Source organism: Balaenoptera borealis, assembly GCF_965194805.1.
Source record: "Balaenoptera borealis genome assembly, chromosome: 4".
NCBI lineage: Eukaryota > Metazoa > Chordata > Mammalia > Artiodactyla > Balaenopteridae > Balaenoptera > Balaenoptera borealis.
In genome coordinates, this window is record NC_138861.1 from 148,380,046 (window position 1) to 148,397,481 (window position 17,436).

Genomic DNA, 17,436 nt, shown 5'->3' on the forward strand with positions numbered 1-17,436 from the left:
CTGACCGTGGACGCAGCTCCACTGAGAAGGCAGCAGCCACCACACAGCCCGAGCCACAGCCGCGCGGGTGGGACCGGCAGGCCCCTGAGGGCCGAGGGCCAGGTGGCCTCTGCACCCAGCACGGGTGACCACCCGGGGCAAGGCGGCCACGCAGGCAGGCACCCACGCTCAGACCCGCACGTCAGCAGCAGACCCAGCCGGGCTCTGCCCCGGTTTCCCACAGCATCCTCCTTAGGGCCGGGAAAACTCCCCTAGGAGGGAGTGAATTCACGACTTCATTCTATCCCACCTCTGGAACGACATGAAGCCAGCTCCACACGCCTGTCTCTCCACCCCGCCCCGGATGCACCCAGACTGGCCCTCACCCCAGGGACACGGGGACACGTGCATGCTGTGAAGTGCAGCCTGGGACGCAGCAGGACTGGACATGACAGGAGGTGGCCAGGGGCTCCCTGTCCCCCCAGCTGAGGACTCCTGGCATCACTGCTGGAGAGTCAAAAGCTTATTTCTGCTCTAGATTTCAACACATCCAAACACAAAAGGGCCCTAAAACAGGCAGAAACAAACAGACCACAGACTTCTTCTCACTCCTCATGACTGGTTACACGTACGCGCTGAGACAAGGGGAGAGCTGACAAAAGCTCGCCAAACAGAAACATCTGCCGAGAAGCTTTCCGGTGCTCGCCTCCCTCTGGCCGCACTGGCTGGGTTCTCTCCGGCTGCTGCCGGGTCAGCATCGCCCACCTCAGGCCCACCCAGCCCTGGCCTGCTCCCTCTCGTGCCTCCGTCACTGCGTGGGCTCCCTGTGGGCCACGGACACGAGGGAAGAGCCAGGCGCTGCCCCGAAGGAACCCTGGAGCCAGGCCAAGGCACACGGGGAATGGCAGACCACGGAGGTGGGGTTTTACTGAACAGGGAGCAGGAAACCATGGTCAGAGCTGAGATCCAGGTGACGGAGTGTCGAGGCGGGCTCTGAAATCAGACTGTGGCTCTGCCATGCCTGCTCGGAGACCCTGGCCGTATGTCCCCTGTGGCCTTAGTTTCCTCGCTTGTAGAATGGAATTCAGAGCACTAGCCGCTCACAGGGCTGCAGGAAGGATCAAATCATAAAACCCAAGGGAAGGGCTCAGTACAGAGCTGGACAGAGCCAACGACTGGCAAGCGGCTGCTGCTGCCGGAAGGACGTCAGGGAAGTGCCCGGCCTCGGGGGTCAGCGTCCCAACAGCAGGAGGAAGCTGCTGGCGGGACAGGACAGGAAGTTAGGGGCCCACCGGGGGGCGACAATGACGCTGGGGTTTGAGCGTCTCTAATGACAAATGCCGAACAAGTCAGTAAGAAGAGGAAGCTGGAGAAGAGCAGCTGTGCCAGGTGACAAGTCCAACCTTAAGTGTAAGTCTGAGGTGCTGCCAGGACACCAAGCACGTGTCTAGAGGGAGGATGGAAACGAGAGACCAAGGCGGCCATGATGGTGGAGTGACAGGACCTAAGGAGGCAGTTACCAGAGTCATCTCTGCAGCAATAACCGAGGCAGGTCACGAAGGAGGCGGTCCCATGGAGGGTGAGGAGGAGGGTGGGAGACAGAGAGACAGAGGGCGGGAGGGGAGAACAGAGAGAGACCAACAACACTCAGTGGATGAAAGACAGTCCCTTCAACAAATGGTGCTGGGAAAACTGGGTCTTCACATGCAAAAGAATGAAACTAGACCCCTAGCTTGCACCACTCACAAAAATTAACTCGAAATGGATCAAGGACTTGAACGTAAGACCTGAAACCATAAAGAAGAAAACACAGGTATTAAGCTCCCTGACATTGGTCTTGGCATAATTTTTTGGATATGACACCAAAAGCAAAGGCAACAAAAACAAAAAAAAATAAGTGGGATTACATGAAACTAAAAAGCTTCTGCAGAGCAAAGGAAACCATCAACAAAGTGAAAAGGCAACCTACAGAATGGGAGAAAACTTTGCAACCCATACATCTGATAAGGGGTTAATATCTAAAATATATAAGGAACACATAAATTAATAACAAAAATAAATCCAATTAAAAAGTGGGCAAAGTGGGATTTCCCTGGCGGTCCAGTGGTTAAGACTTCCCCTTCCAGTGCAGGGGGTGTGGGTTCAATCCCTGGTCAGGGAGCTAAGATCCCATATGCTTCGTGGCCAAAAAACCAAAACATAAAACAGAAGCAATATTGTAACAAATTCAATAAAGACTTTAAAAATGGTCCAAATCAGAGGACCAATGTGGTGGGGCGGCGGGGACCAGGCCTGGGAGCCCAGCAGGCTCTCCGGGCCCAAGTGGGCGGGGCAAACGCCCTCCGCTCCTTCTCCTGTTCCTCAGGTCCTGGAGTGCCCTCCCGCCTGCCTCCCTCCTACGCCACCAAGACCAGCGCAGCCCAGAGGGGAACTCTGAGGGCGTAGGACCCCACCCGAGAGCTGGGCAGACTTTCCCGGCCAACTGGGCACACTCCCCCCACCCCCCGATCTGAGCCCCCAAGGGTCCCTCCAGGTGTGGGAACCCCTCGCCCCTCTCAGCCACCCCTCAGGGGTGCCAGTCCTGTCCGGCCTCCACTTCTCTTCCCCCCTCGGTCCCCGCCACGTACCTACCGGTTCGCTTGGGGGTTCCTCCCATCTCCTTGGGCCTTGAGGTCCCCCACCAGCATGCAGCAGGCGCCCTAGCTGTGGGGAGACATTGTTGGGAGACGCAGACTCCGCGTCTTCTCACACCACCATCTTGACTCCGCCCTCTTGAGAAGCTCGGGGTTTTATTTTTAGTAATTTCCCAACAGTACATAATCTGCTTACTGTGCCTCCTGTTCATTATGTCTCTCCCCCTAGAAGCAGCGGCAGCCGGGCCTGGCGAGGAGACCATGTGCACCTCGGCTTCCAGGGGCCTGCCCGCCAGGGTCCCCGCTCAGGACCCCGAACCCAAGGAGGCGCTGGGTCTGGGCCAACTGTCATCGGAGCTGCTTGTGATGGTGCTGAGCCATGTGCCCCAACACATGCCGCTCGGGCACTGCCGCCAGGTGTGCCAGCACTGGCACGACCTGGTGGACTGCCAGGCCCTGTGGCTGAGAATCCTGGCCCAAGGCCACGCCACCCTGTCACCCATCCTCCACACCTACCTGCCCCCGCCGACGACCCCAGGCCCTGTGTCCTGGGCCGCTTCTGCGAGAGCAGACCCATAGGACGCAACCTCCTCCCGAACCCCAATGGCGAAGAAGGCTTCCTGAAATGGACGGTGCCGACGGGAGGAGATGCCTGGGGGGCAGAGGAAAACTGGGGGGTCACTCCCAGGGCCTGTACACAGACCAGCTTCCTGTCTTCCTGCAGGTAGTGTCAAAAGAAGCAGGTGTCGGACCCGGAGGAGGAGGGTCTGTGGCCGGAACTCCTGGACAGTGGAAAGACTGAGACTTGTGTCTCTGACTGGTGGACAGACCAACAGTACACTGACAGTTTACGTGGGCTAACTGTCCGACCTCTAGATGCCAAGCAGGCCGTCCTGCATCACTACTCTCCTTTGCCTTTTCCCCTCCAGCAGTGTAGAAAGAGTTTCTCCTCTGAGGCTAGCCATGTGTTCTCCAACCTTCAGAAGGTCGTCCGCTTTGTGTCTTTTGAACACTTGGTCCGGGACACTGATTTCTGGTCTGGCAGTATGGAGTCTATCTGTCCCACTCCAGTGTGACTGTGCGGGCCCACCTGCCCTAGTCGAGGGCTGTCCTTGCAAAACGACCTGACCGTGCCTCCCAGGAGCTGGGCCCACGGGCAGGGCCGTCTCAGTCATCAAGGGCTTGTAGCTCCCAGGCATCCTGGGATCTCATGAATCCAGTCCAAGTTCCTACTGGGCCCCGTCTTCAGGTTCTGGAAGCTACTAGGAGAAAGTTCCTCCATCAGATTTACCGGCTGCTGCTGCTCTAAGGCAGCCCCTGTTCTACTGAGTGGAGACGCAGGGGTGAGCACGGCGAAATGCTGGCTCCGGAGAGGGCCCCTCCCCCCCCCCCCCACGACAGGCCCCTCTGGTTCGGCCCCAGTGCCCTCTGCCCTCGCTTCCTCATGTTTCTGCATCAGAGGCTTTCTTGGTCCCGTGCAGGAAGCCCTCTCCTCCCGTCTGAACAAGAAGCTCATCCCTATGGCTGAGCAAATTCCAGCCCCTAACTTGCTGTGGTTTCAAGACTGGGACCAGGACTCAGAGCTGAAAGTTGAACCAGCTCAAAAAATGTTTGGAGACAGAGGGTTCTGCCCACACTGTGAACAACGAAGTGGCCCCCTGAGCCCAACCCTACCCTGAATTGTATGGTGTATAAAATTATTTTATTTTGAAATTCTTTTTTAAACATGGAGAGAATAAGTGAGCACTGTATCTGCCAAAAAAAAAACAAACAAAACAAAACATGGTCCACAGCAAAAAAAAGTCTTCAAAAAAATTTTAAAAAGTGGGCAAAGGATCCGAATAGACATTTTTCCAAAGAAGATATTCACATAGCCAAGAGGTACATGAAAAGGTGCTCAACATCCTTAATCACTAGGAAACTGCAGGTCAAGACCACAGTGAGATATCACTTCACACCTGTTAAAATGGCTATCATCAAAAAGACAAGAAATAACAAGTATTGGTGAGGCTGCGGAAAAAAAGGGAACCCTTGTGCACTATGATAGGAATGGAAATTGGTGCAGACACTGTGGAAAACAGTACAGAGGTTCCTTAAAAAATTAAAAATAGAACTACCGGAGGAGGAGTCAAGGTGGCACTGTGGGAAGACGTGGAGTTAGCCTCTCCCCACAACTAGGGCACTTGCTGGCCGCTGGAGGGGGACTCTGACTCCCAAGGAGATGGGAGGAACCCCAGAGTAAACCAGTAGGATGTAGGGGGACCGAGGGGGGAGGAGAAGTGGAAGCCAGACAAGATCGGCACCCCTGAGGCTGGGGAGATCAGGAGAGGCAGGTGGGAGGGACTCTCCAGGAAGAGCCGGAGAGGAGCGGAGGGCGATCGCCTGGCCCACTCAGGCCAGGGAGCCTGCTGAGCTCCCAATCCGCTCCCCCAGCCCCCAAAGCCCCATCCAGGCCACATGGGTCCTGGGGGCATAGGAGGGAGGCCGGGGAAATCAGGAGTGGCAAGCGGGAGGGGCCATCCAGGAGGAGTGGGAGAGGAGCGGAGGGCGACTGCCTTCCCCACTGGGGCCGGGGGAGCCTGCTGAGCTCCCAGGCCAGTCCCCTGTGCAATCCAAAGCCCCCTCCAGGCCGTGTGGGTCCTGGGGGCACAGGAGGGAGGCTGGGGAGATCAGGAGAGGTAGGCCGGAGGGGCCCTCCGGGAGGAGCAGGAAAGGAGCGGTGGGTGATTGCCCCGCCCACTGGGGCCCAGGGAGCCTGCTGAGCTCCCAGGCCAGTCTCCTGCCCTCCAAAGCCCCCTCCAGGTCACGTGGCTCCTTGGGGGCATAGGAAGGAAGCCGAGGGGAGAACAGGAGAGGCAGGCCCAGGACCAGATGGCGAATTCTATCAAACATTTAGAGGAGACCTAACACGAATCCTTCTCAAACTGTCACTATTTGCTGATGACATGATACTATACATAGAAAATCCTAAAACTGCCACCAGAAAACTACTAGAACTAATCAATGAATTTGGTAAGGTTTCAGGATGCAAAATTAATGCACAGAAATCTCTGGCATTCCTATACACCAACAATGAAAAATCAGAAAGAGAAATTAAGGAAACACTCCCATTTACCATTGCAACAAAAAGAATAAAATACCTAGGAATAAACCTGCCTAAGGAGGGGAAAGACTTGTACTCAGAAAACTATAAAACACTGATGAAAGAAATCAAAAATGACATAAACAGATGGAGAAATATACCATGTTCTTGGATTGGAAGAATCAATATTGTGAAAATGACTATACTACCCAAAGCAATCTACAGATTCAATGCAATCCCTATCAAACTACCAAACTACAGAATTAGAACAAAAAATTTTAAAATTCGTATGGAAACACAAAAGACCCCAAATAGCCAAAGCAGTCTTGAGAAAGAAAAACAGAGTTGGAGGAATCAGGCTTCCCGACTTCAAACGATACCACAAAGCTACAGTAATCAAGACAGTATGGTACTGGCACAAAAACAGAAATATAGATCAATTGTACAGGATAGAATGCCCAGAGATAAACCCACATATATATGGGCATCTAATTTATGACAAAGGGAGGCAAGAACATACAATGGAGAAAAGACAGCCTCTTCAATAAGTGGTGCTGGGAAAACTGGAGAGCTACATGTAAAAGAATGAAATTAGAACACTACCTAACATCATACACAAAAATAAACTCCAAATGGATTAAAGACTTAAATGTAAGACCAGACACTATAAAACTTTTAGAGGAAAACATAGGAAAAACACTCTTTGACATAAACCACAGCAAGATCTTTTTTGACCCACCTCCTAGAGTAACAGAAATAAAAACAAAAATAAACAAATGGGACTTAATTAAACTTAAAAGCTTTTGCACAGCAAAGGAAACCATAAACAAGACAAAAAGACAACCCTCAGAATGGGATAAAATATTTGCAAATGAAACAACAGACAAGGGATTAATCTCCAAAATATACAAACAGCCCATGGAGCTCAATATCAAAAAAACAATCCAGTTAAAAAACAGGTGGAAGACCTAAATAGACATTTCACCAAGGAAGACATACAGATGGCCAAGAGGCACATGAAAAGATGCTCAACATCACTAATTATTAGAGAAGTGGAAATCAAAACTACAATGAGGTATCACCTCACGCCGGTCAGAACGGCCATTACCAAAAAAACTAGAAACAATAAATGCTGGAAAGGGTGTGGTGAAAAGGGAACCCTCCTACACTGTTGGTGGGAATGTAAATTGATACGACCACTATGGAAAGCAGTATGGAGGTTCCTTAAAAAACTAAAAATAGAACTACCATATGACCCAGCAATCCCACTACTAGGCATATACCCTGAGAAAACCATAATTCAAAAAGTGACATGTACCACAATGTTCACTGCAGCACTACTAACAATAGCCAGGACATGGAAGCAACCTAAGTGTCCATGAACAGATGAATGGATAAAGAAGATGTGGTACATATATTTACAATGGAATATTACTCAGCCATAAAAAGAAACGAAATTGAGTTATTTGTAGTGATGTGGATAGACCTAGATAGACCTAGAGTCTGTCATAAAGAGTGAAGTCAGAAAAAGAAAAACAAATACCATATGCTAACACATATATATGGAATCTAAACAAAAAAAATGGTACTGATGAACCTAGTTGCAGGGCAGGAATAAAGAGGTAGACATAGAGAATGGACCTGATGACATGGGGTGGGAGGGCGAAGCTGGGGTGAGAGTAGCATGGACATATATACACTACCAAATGTAAAATAGTTGGCTGGTGGGAAGCAGCAGCATAGCACAGGGAGATCGGTTCGGTGCTTTGCGATGACCTAGAGGGGTGGGATAGGGAGGATGGGAGGGAGGCTCAAGAGGGAGGGGATATGGGGACATGTGTATGCATATGGCTGATTTGCTTTGTTGTGCAACAGAAACTAACATGGTATTGTGAAGCAATTATACTCCAATAAAGATCTATTTTAAAAAAAAACAGAACTACCATATGATCCAGCAATCCCACTTATGGGTATATACCTGAAGGAAACAAAATCACTAACTCAAAAAGATACCTGTGGGACTTCCCTGGTGGCGCAGCGGTTAAGATCAACCTGCCAACGCAGGGGACACCGGTTCGATCCCTGGTCTGGGAAGATCCCACATGCTGCAGAACAACTAAGCCCGTGCACCACAACTACTGAGCCTGTGCTCTAGAGCCCGTGAGCCACAACTACTGAGCCCACGTGCCACAACTACTGAAGCCCGTGCTCCACAAGAAAAGCCAGCACAATGAGAAGCCCGCGCACTGCAACGAAGAGTAGCCCCCGCTCACCACAACTAGAGAAAGCACGCGTGCAGCAACGAAGACCCAAAGCAGCCAAAAATAAATAAATAAATAAATAAATAAATAAATGCTCCTTAAAAAAAAAAAAAAGATACCTGCACTCCCATGTTCACTGCAGCATTAATCACAGGAGCCAAGACATGGAAACAACCCAAGTGTCTACTGAAGCATGAGTGGATGAAGAACGTGTGACACACACACACACAGGAATATTATTTAGCCATAAAAAAAAAGAAGAAAATCCTGTCATTTGCAACAGCATGGATGGACCTTGAGGGCATTATGCTAAGTGAAATAAGTCAGAGAAAGATGAATACTGTATGATCTCACTTATATGTGGAATCTAAAAAAACCAAACTCATAGATACAGAGATCAGACTGACAGGTGCCAGAGGTGGGGGGTGGTAGGTGGGGAAATGGGTGAAGGTGGTCAAAAGGTACAACCTTCCAGTTACAAGCGTGGAATTAACCAAAGAAACCTCAGCTCAAGTTGGAGTTGGGACAGGCCTGTAGTGGAAGCTCTCACGCCTACTGAAGGTTTCTCCTTCCTGCTGGAGAGTAAGGGACGCCAAGCAGGCGCACGTCTCCTCCTGTTTGGGGTGACTGACAATGCACAAGAACACATGCAATTAAGAGGTTGGAAAGAGAAGACTGAAGGAGAAGTCAAGGAATGAGGGAGTTTCAGCGAGCAGAGGTCTGTCCACAGAATTGGGCTGCAGGGTCCGGGAAGATGAGGACCTGGGAAAGCCCACAGGTGGCCTTTGCAGAGGCATTTCTGGTAATGAGATCAAGAGGCAAACCGCTGAGGATGGAGAGAAAGAGGGAAAGCAGAGCACTAGAAGCAACAACAATAAACTCCTGAAACACTTCTTCTGAAAAGCTGTGCAGTCAACAAGAGGAGGAGGACAATTCAGGAAGCCGCAGAGCCAAGCACGGCTTTGCTCCGCCTCGTAGGCTGCGTCAGCAGCGCGGCTCTAGGCGAGAAGGAAAGACAGACATGTATGTCTTGCCGCGTGGAGTGTGCAGCGAAGAGAGCGGGAGTGAATGAAGGAGACACTCAAGACACAAACTGGAAGAACTGATCATGGGAAGAGCAAACACCAGAGGGGATGGGGACCAGGATGGGGGACGAGATGTTAGACGGAGGAACTGGACAGACACTGGTGGTAGCCTGGGGCTAGACGCTCGCGGGGGAACCGGCACTGCTGATGGTGTGCGACGTACGAGGACTGGCCCAGGCTTTAGACGCCTCCCCCCCCATCCCACCACCTGGGAGCTCACGCATTACAACCCCTGTGACTCAGTTACTTCAGCTAGAACATGGGTATCACGGTGTGTGCCGGGCCCACAGGAAGTGCTCTGCAAGCATTAGCTGCTACACTTACTATCACCAACCCATGAAGCAGCACGATATAATGGGCACGAAAAAATTCTTGGGTTTTCACTCTTGGTTTTATCATATGACCGCTCAGAACCTGAGTTCTCTCATCAGTAGAAATGGGGAACTATCTCATAGAGTTGTTCTAAGGATCGATGGGGATACTCATGTAAAAGGTACCACACACCCCTAAGAGAACACCATCAGCAGCCCCATCCTGGACCAAGCACGAATCTGAATCAGTGCCCATTTTCTCACTGCAGGAAGACCATTTTCTCTTCCTTCTAGTAATCCTACTTTGGCCCACACATAAAATACTGGGAAGAGAGCTCTGCCTGCGAGGAAGGAAGGGAGAGGGTCAGGAATGGCTCCACCGCCCACTGCTGCCCTCGGCTGGGTGAGCACTGGACGGCAGCGGGGAGGGCACACGGTGGGGGCTGGTCGAGGTGGGGAGGGACTGGCAAACACGGTGAGCAGTTAGGAAGCCTCACTGTGGCCACAGGCCGGAGGACTCAAGCCAGCCCTGCCTGCAACAAAGCAATGGACACCGTCAGCCTCCTGCCGCGGCTCCACCTTCTCCTTCTAGCTGGTCTGTCTCAGTGGAGAGGACGAGGTGTTAGCTACCCAGAACCTATAAAATGGAGACTAGGTAACTTTCTTGGCTCTTCTGTTTATGCTGGATTGAATGTGAAATAGGCAAACGACTTTGGGATTCATACCCCCCCCAACAACAGGGGTAACAGAAAATGAGAGGTCAAGGCCATTACTCAGACTAGTTCCTGTTCTAAGAAATAATACCTGAAATGGGCAAATTCAAAGATCTCAATTTTCAATGGAGAGGTGAAATTATTGTCATTGTTTAAGCAATGCATAAATAAAAATTACCAACTTTAGATGCTAAAGACACCTTATTTATATAAAAGACAAGATGATTTATTTTATCTCAAAACCAACCAACACAGTAATTCTGCCGCCTGGTGTCTTTAGAAGAAATGGCATCAAAATACACGAGGAGATAGAAATAGACATTTGTACACACCCATACACCCCTTATTTACAAATACTGGACCAACTGAACAATGTCCAAAGACACGACTGGCAAAACCCACGTGCCCCGGTACCCAGCCCGGGCTCCGGAGCAGAGCGCGGCCTACTCGATATTCCACTCCATGCACGGCTGTTCAAATTTAACCAAAATTATATTGAACAAAAGCTCCTCAGTCACAATACCACACTTCCAGTGCCCATCAGCCACGTGTGGCCAGAAGCAACTGGATTAGTGCAGACACAGACCATCTGCACACTGCAGGAAGCTGGACTCGACAGCACTGCAACAAACCATAAAAGTATTTCCCCTGATTTCTGAGAAAAGGAAGAGGAAGTTAGAGCAACGGGTGAGTGAACAGCACGGAAATCCACTTGGATGCGCCTAAGGCCGCAGAATGCACTGCTCTTATCCAAAGAAGGTAGAAAGCTGTCCTTCGATGTGAACTGGTACCCTTCTGGTGTCAGATCCAAACCAACCGATGGCCAAATATTAAAACGGCCCATATACTAAAAACAACTTATTCTTCATATGGCTTAATTATTTTCTCAACTTTACACTTATTGCAGTGGGTGGGACATAAATCAAAAGATCCTCAAAAAGAAAATTATTTCAATGGTAAGTAAACAAGGTGGCTTGAAGCTATAATCCATCATCAGAATTAAATTCTGGCCACACTCCTGTGCCGAGGGCGACAGCAGGTATGTGAAACAACCATGAAGAGGTGTCCTTCTCCATCGCTCCCAGGCCGCGCGAGCCCAGGTCCCTGCCCGCCTCCTCAGCCCCTCCGACCCCTCACCTCTCTCGGCAGGAACACTCTCTCCGAAGGGCCAGCTCCTTCTCCTTCAGGCGTTAGCTCAGCAGCCCCCTAGGAGAACCTGCCCCTACTGCCCACCCCTGTGCTGGCTGTCGCTGTGCTTTTGTTTCCTTCTCAGGAGATGGCAAGACTTGTGGTGACATCTCTGTGTATTGTCTGCCCCGCTAGACTGAGCACCACAGAGGCAGGAATCACGTCAGCTGTACGGACCACCGCACACCCAGGGCCCAGCACAGTGGCGGCTGACTCAGTGCATCTCTGTTGAATGAATGAAGTTTGACAATGGTAACTATCTTCTGCTCTAATGGTATGTATGTGGGTATGTGTGTGTTTTAATTTGTATTAAAGTAATATACACACATGATTTTTAAATCCCATAACAGATGGGGGCTCCTGATTTTACAAGTGCCCTGCCCCATCCCTCTTAAGGCGACTATTTGTTATCATTCTGTTGTCAGTTGTGGTCGTTACCTCCAAACTTGCCTTGGTATGCTTTCATCACCTGCAGTGGACCGTCAGCGATTCTGTCTGCTCCCCTTCCCTTACTGCTGGAAAGTAACCCTTTCTCCCAAAGGAATGCCGTCCAGCCTCTCACCCAGCCCAGGCTGGCCAGAGCACCCAGGGCTCACGAGTCCCTCACAGGACTCCCGCAGGGGCTGAGACCAGAGGCCATCCTTTCTGCCACAGGGAAGGAGCCCCACAGAAAACAAAGCCGACACAGTAAAAGAGCTGAGACGTGGAAATACACGATGCGGCAACAGAATTAAACACGCCAGAGGCAGTCACACCCAAAGAGAGCACCTAGCCCCGTACTTCCAGGACTCAAACCACTTCCAGATTTGCTTCATATTTGGACCATGACTTCCTTGCTGTTTGTTTTTCCTAGAGATTAGAATTGCCTTTCATTTTTCTTACTGAGAAAAGAAGGATATGCCTGTACCCTATAACTAGCAAGACATTCCTGTTGAAAACACTGACTGTCCTAAGGCGGGCTGGTTGCTTCCTATGCTTGCTACATGGCTGGGGTCTGGTGACTTCTCTCTTGAGCGCACTGTCTTTTTAATCCACAATCGTATGTAAAGGTAACAAAAACATCTTGACTTTCCAAATCTTTAAAACAGGAGGAAGCGCCCAGGTTTACTGTTTTCATCAGCACAAGGTCTTCAAAGGCACACTGAGCAGAGCAGAGCAGAGCTCACATTGGGCAGCACCTCCTTACACCCTGAGAGTGTGCGGGGCAGGGCAGGGGATATACAGATGCTCTAATAAGACTAGTGTGATGCACCTACCAGACTTGAAGATGTGGATCAGACACATGAGCAGCGTGCCTAGCTCTTGGCAGTAGAAAGTATGCTGCTGTTCACTCATTTCCACTCGTAGCTGTTTTGTCACAATGTCCTCTAAAAGGATGCCAACCAGTTGTAGCAGAAACCTTCAAAGAAAGGGAGAAGGGTGACAGTGAAGTAGGTGCCTACTGCGGAGCACTTCTGGGAGGCACACACGTAAAAGTAATATACGCAGTAGATATGAGTAGGGTAAAAATGCAAGTAAAGTGAAGTGTTCAATGCCAGCCCTCTGGATTAAGTCACTTTACCTCTCTGCGTATTACTTTCCTCACTAATGAGATGGCAGGAATCATACCACCTTCAAAGGACTGTCAGGAGGGTAAAATGACCTGCAGGGTTTCTTCAAAACTTTATAAACCATAGGGCAGGCTGATAACCCACCCCAGGAATTTAATGTATCCTCCACCTTAGCCCCCTGCTTAAATGTAACAGCAGGAGCCACAGGCTGCCTTGCTGAACCTGCGGACAAACGGGTGTCGTGCAGTTTCACTGGATTTATCTCCACAAACACAGTGGCGCCTCCCCTGATGACCAACCAAGGGCAGCTACGTGGACATTACGGTGGACCCGGCAGGAAGGAGCACGTTCTCAGGAACTGTGCTTCCTGGACAGGCTCTACGAGGTCTAAGTCAGCGTGCGCCCCGAATCCAGCAAAGGTGGATACACACTTGTCTACACAACAAGCCTTTTCAGTGCCTGAGTTGTGACCGCCGCCCTCGAGGAGCGTCCCAAGAACTGATAAGGGCAGACGTGATCTGACGCCACAAGTACACCCAGGGGAGCGCAGCACGAGCGCTCCACCCTGGCAGGGAGGGGGATTTTACTACTGACAGTGTTTAGGGTGGCCAGCACCCGGTGGGAATAAACGTAAGACTGACTTTCAGTGGGTTTTCCTAGGTTTTCAAATTCTCTGCAGGCAACCACGCCCTTATCGCCTGCACCCACCGACTACCGCCGTGCAGTCTTAACAAGGGTCTGATTCAGGATGTGACAGAGCCTGCAGACAGGCATGACCAAGGGCCACAGGTGAGGCAGGCTGGGCAAAGAAAACACACCGACACAGACTCCTTAACCCACCTCGCAGAGCTGAAGCGAGACTCAGTGACCGCAAACACCACAGGGCGGCCTGAGGACGCGGACTGGCGGAAGGCTCAGGTACAGAGCATACCTGGAAAACGCTTCTTCTGGCAGATTCTTCGTTTGTCTCCCTTCACTGTGGTCTTCCAGTACTGAATTACTGTCCCCATCTCTCAACCTACTAATTATCGGACAGCAGAGTAAATATGGAGAGAAGGAAAGCTCCTGAATACGAGAAAGAACAATATCTTCAGTTGACTGGGAAATCAGAACCCTCAAAATGGCTAGGATTCCGGATATCCATAGTTGAACAGTGGTCACAGATGCCTAAAGGAAGGAAAATAAATAAGTTATAGCTAAAGAAAAAAGAGGATTAAGTTTTCCTGATTGCCAATTTCATTTATGAAAATCACCCTGATTTTACAATTCCACCAATAAATCTGTCTCATTGGTTCTCAAAGTGTGGTCCCAGACAAGCAGCATCAATACCATCTGGGAACCTGTTTAAAATGCAAATACTCAAAAAAAAAAAATTAAAATTAAAAAAGAAAAAATGCAAATACTCAGGCTCCACCCTGGCCCCAGCAGAAACCCCCAGGTGCCCCACACAGTGGTGAACCCAAGACGCCATCAGGAGGCAGGATACTCACCAGGGTATCTGGGGTGACGAACATACTCCGTAAAAGCATGTCCACGGGACGGAGGGAGGAAGGGGCCAAAATCTCAAATAACGTATTTAACACTCCAAGGGCTTCGTGAGAATCAATGTGCATCTGTTGCAATTAAACGTCACAGATGTTTTCCCATAAGCCAACTGAAACGCCAACTTTTATACCTCACATCAGTTGTCCCAAGGTCAAATGACCTTGACCATGCATCATTCCCACCCCCGCACTTAAATGCATTTTAACTTCAGTAATGAACCAAGTAAATGTTTTTTAGAACAACACTAACAGCTGTATTTTTTCCACGATGGAAATCTTTGCATTTAGATTTTTATTAAATAAACCATAGATGCTTTCTGTAAAAAATTCAAATATGTAAAAGTATGAAAAATATCAACTGAAACCACACCGCCCTGACCCAGTCACCATCAACACTTCAGGAACCAGCCTCTCTCGCATCTCTTTACACACGTGTAATGTACCTAAATGGTTATCATACACACTGTTATCTTTTTTCTTTCTTTACTGGCACCCCATCCCTACCCCACTATGTAGTAACAAATGTTAGCAAATTAGTGTATTTCTCGTTAACTTTCTCCACATTCCTATACATGTAGAGAGATTTTTGTTTAAGTTGTTTTGAAAAATCATGTTATAAATGTCTCTGCTTTTTTCCATTAAAAATATAATGGAGAACTCCCAAGGCAACAGGTTTTAAAACCTAACATTTTTTTTATTTTGTTGGCCTCTCCGCACGGCATGCAGGATCTTAGTTCCCCACCCAGGGATCGAACCTGGCGCCCCCTGCAATGGAAGGGCAGAGTCTTAACCACTGGACCGGCAGGGAAATCCTCCTAACATTATTTTTAAAGGTTGCAAAATATTCCAAATTAAGTTTCTACCACAGTACATTCAACCACTGCCCTATTGATGATTTTCATCACTACTAACGAGTGTGTATACACACAGTACCACCTCCACAGAGGGCGATTCTCTCAAGGTGCAGGTCTCAGCCCTGCCTGACGTGGAGCCGCCCCTCTGCGGTGGGAAGATGAGCCTCTTCCCGGGGCCCACCCGCCGGCTACGACCCTCCGGCTATGACCTGCCGGCTACGTAGCCACAGAGCCCTGGGTCTGGTGGTGCTCAGGGACGCCACGACGGCACGGCCACCTGTCCTGCACAGGCAGCTCCCCTCTGCTCTTGCCCTCGGGGTGGGCACTGGCCCTCGCCCCCCCCACAGCTTGGCCGGCTGCCGCCACGTCTCTCCCGCTCCTCTCCTCCCGCCCTCTCACCAGCGCACGCCGGCTGGGCTTCTGTTCCCTCCGCCCCACCAAAGCCGCTCCCCAGGGGCCTGCGTGCGGCCAAGTGCGGGTCAGTGCCCAGGGCCCGTCTGCTGGGCCCGTCAGCAGCTCCCAGCCATCAGTCCCTCCTCCGGGAAACAGCTTTTCTTCTTGGTTTTAAGAACACCACGCCGCCTGCTCCTCCCCGTCTCGTCCACGGGCCCCCTTGCCTCCTGGGGCTCGGCCTTCGCCCACTGCCCAGCTGCCCTGGGCCCCGCGGCGACCTCGTCCACCCTCAGGCCTGCCCTCCAGCTCGCACCCCAAAGGCCTCCTCCAGCCTCCCTGGCGCCACCCGGTGTCCCAACCAAACACATCCAAACCAGGCTCTGACCTCCTCCCGAAACCCACTCCTTCCAAGGTCCCCCCAAAGCCATCACGCTACAGCCACCTGCCCGCCCCTCCTCTCACACCCCTCACCCCACTTAAGCCGTCAGCAAAGCCCACTGGTTCTGCGTCCAGCAGACGCCCCTTCTCGCCCCTTCGCTCCCACCCCCGGTCCACGCGGGCCCTGAGCCACGAGTGGCTCTCCCTACACCCCCGCCCGCCTGTTCAACTCTTAAGTACACCCTGACCCCCTTTGTACCAAGCCCTCCGAGGGTTCCCCCAAGTCCTCCCCCCGGAGAGCTCTTCCCCAGGCATCTGCTCGGCTCATCCCTCACCTCCTTCAAGCCCCCGCGGATGTCACCCATTCAACACTGTCACCCCCAGCCGACACACCTCCCCTCCCTCCAGGACTCTCATCTGACATTTTATACACGTCACTAGTTTACTCCCCTCTGCTGTCTGTCTCCCCACCCCGTTCCAACTAAACGCTCACTCTGACAGCACCCGCTTCCCTAGCCGGGCCGACCCAGATGAACAAACAGGCATCTGCTGACTGTACCCAAAGTGCTTCAGACCCAGAGCTCTGCCAGCAGCTGGGACGGTTTCCTGGAGGGACCGTCTTCAGCGCGTCCCTGCTGCCCGGTTCCCGGGGTGGTGCAGCACCCGGAGCACAGTGTCTTGCCCTCGATGCCGGGGGTTGGGGGAACGGGGGGTGGGGGCAGAAGTGGTTCAGAAGCCGTGCAACTACTGGGCTCCATCCTACACGCACAGCCAGACCAGTGCCTTCCACTGCGCTTGTGGAAACCACTGACTGCATCCTTTGACTACAGAAATCCTGATTAAATGACGGATAACTGCCAACTTACTTTATACGTGATAAGGAAAAACACTCCCCTACAGAGCAAACAGAAGACGTTTGACTGAGCAGAATGAGGGAGACAGGGTGTAAGCAGGAAAGGACGCAGCCCTGGAGGCACTTCCCCAGGGGCGCCTTGGGACCCAGGGGACGTCTCTACCTCTGGCCCCGCACTCGCCCAGACGGCACCAGTAATGACCATAAAATGCACCCACCACGATCTGACGAAAAGCCCACCACAAGCGCCCACCTCTCATGAGCACCTTCACCCACTTCCAGGGTGTCGCAGTGACCCCACACGCGGGGGGGAGGGGAACAAACCTGTTGCCTGGCCAACATCGGGAGGATGATGTCGGCTATCTGCCGAGACAGCCGCTTCCACTTGTCCTCGCTCTCCTTGTGGCACTGCTGCAGGACCAGGATGAACATCTCCAACACCTGCACAGAGGGAACGGCCGGAAGACATTCGGACCCCAGCCCACGTGCCCCCAAGGAGGGCCGATGCAGCCCTGGCCCCGGGACACGCAGGAGGACCACAGCACTGCCATCTCTACGGCTTTACAAGACTCACAACCAGAGGAAAGGAACAAAAGGAAAGCCTAACTCATC

At 51.4% G+C, this 17,436-nt stretch overlaps 1 protein-coding gene and 1 pseudogene across 6 annotated transcripts in view; one reads left to right on the forward strand and one right to left on the reverse strand.

Annotated features, from left to right (window-relative positions):
• Positions 1-17,436, reverse strand: part of HTT (huntingtin) — a 136,895-nt gene that overhangs the window by 34,554 nt on the left and 84,905 nt on the right. For all 5 annotated transcript variants that reach the window (XM_082391236.1, XM_082391237.1, XM_082391235.1 and 2 more), the window contains 4 exons: positions 17,149-17,265; positions 14,293-14,415; positions 13,734-13,969; positions 12,509-12,651 (listed from right to left, as the gene is read on the reverse strand). In XM_082391236.1, the coding sequence (XP_082247362.1) occupies positions 12,509-12,651; positions 13,734-13,969; positions 14,293-14,415; positions 17,149-17,265 (619 nt within the window). The remainder of the gene's footprint in view (positions 1-12,508; positions 12,652-13,733; positions 13,970-14,292; positions 14,416-17,148; positions 17,266-17,436) is intronic.
• Positions 463-7,612, forward strand: LOC309628338 (F-box only protein 27 pseudogene; annotated as a pseudogene). Its single transcript has one exon. The product of its transcript is annotated as an F-box only protein 27 pseudogene (transcript).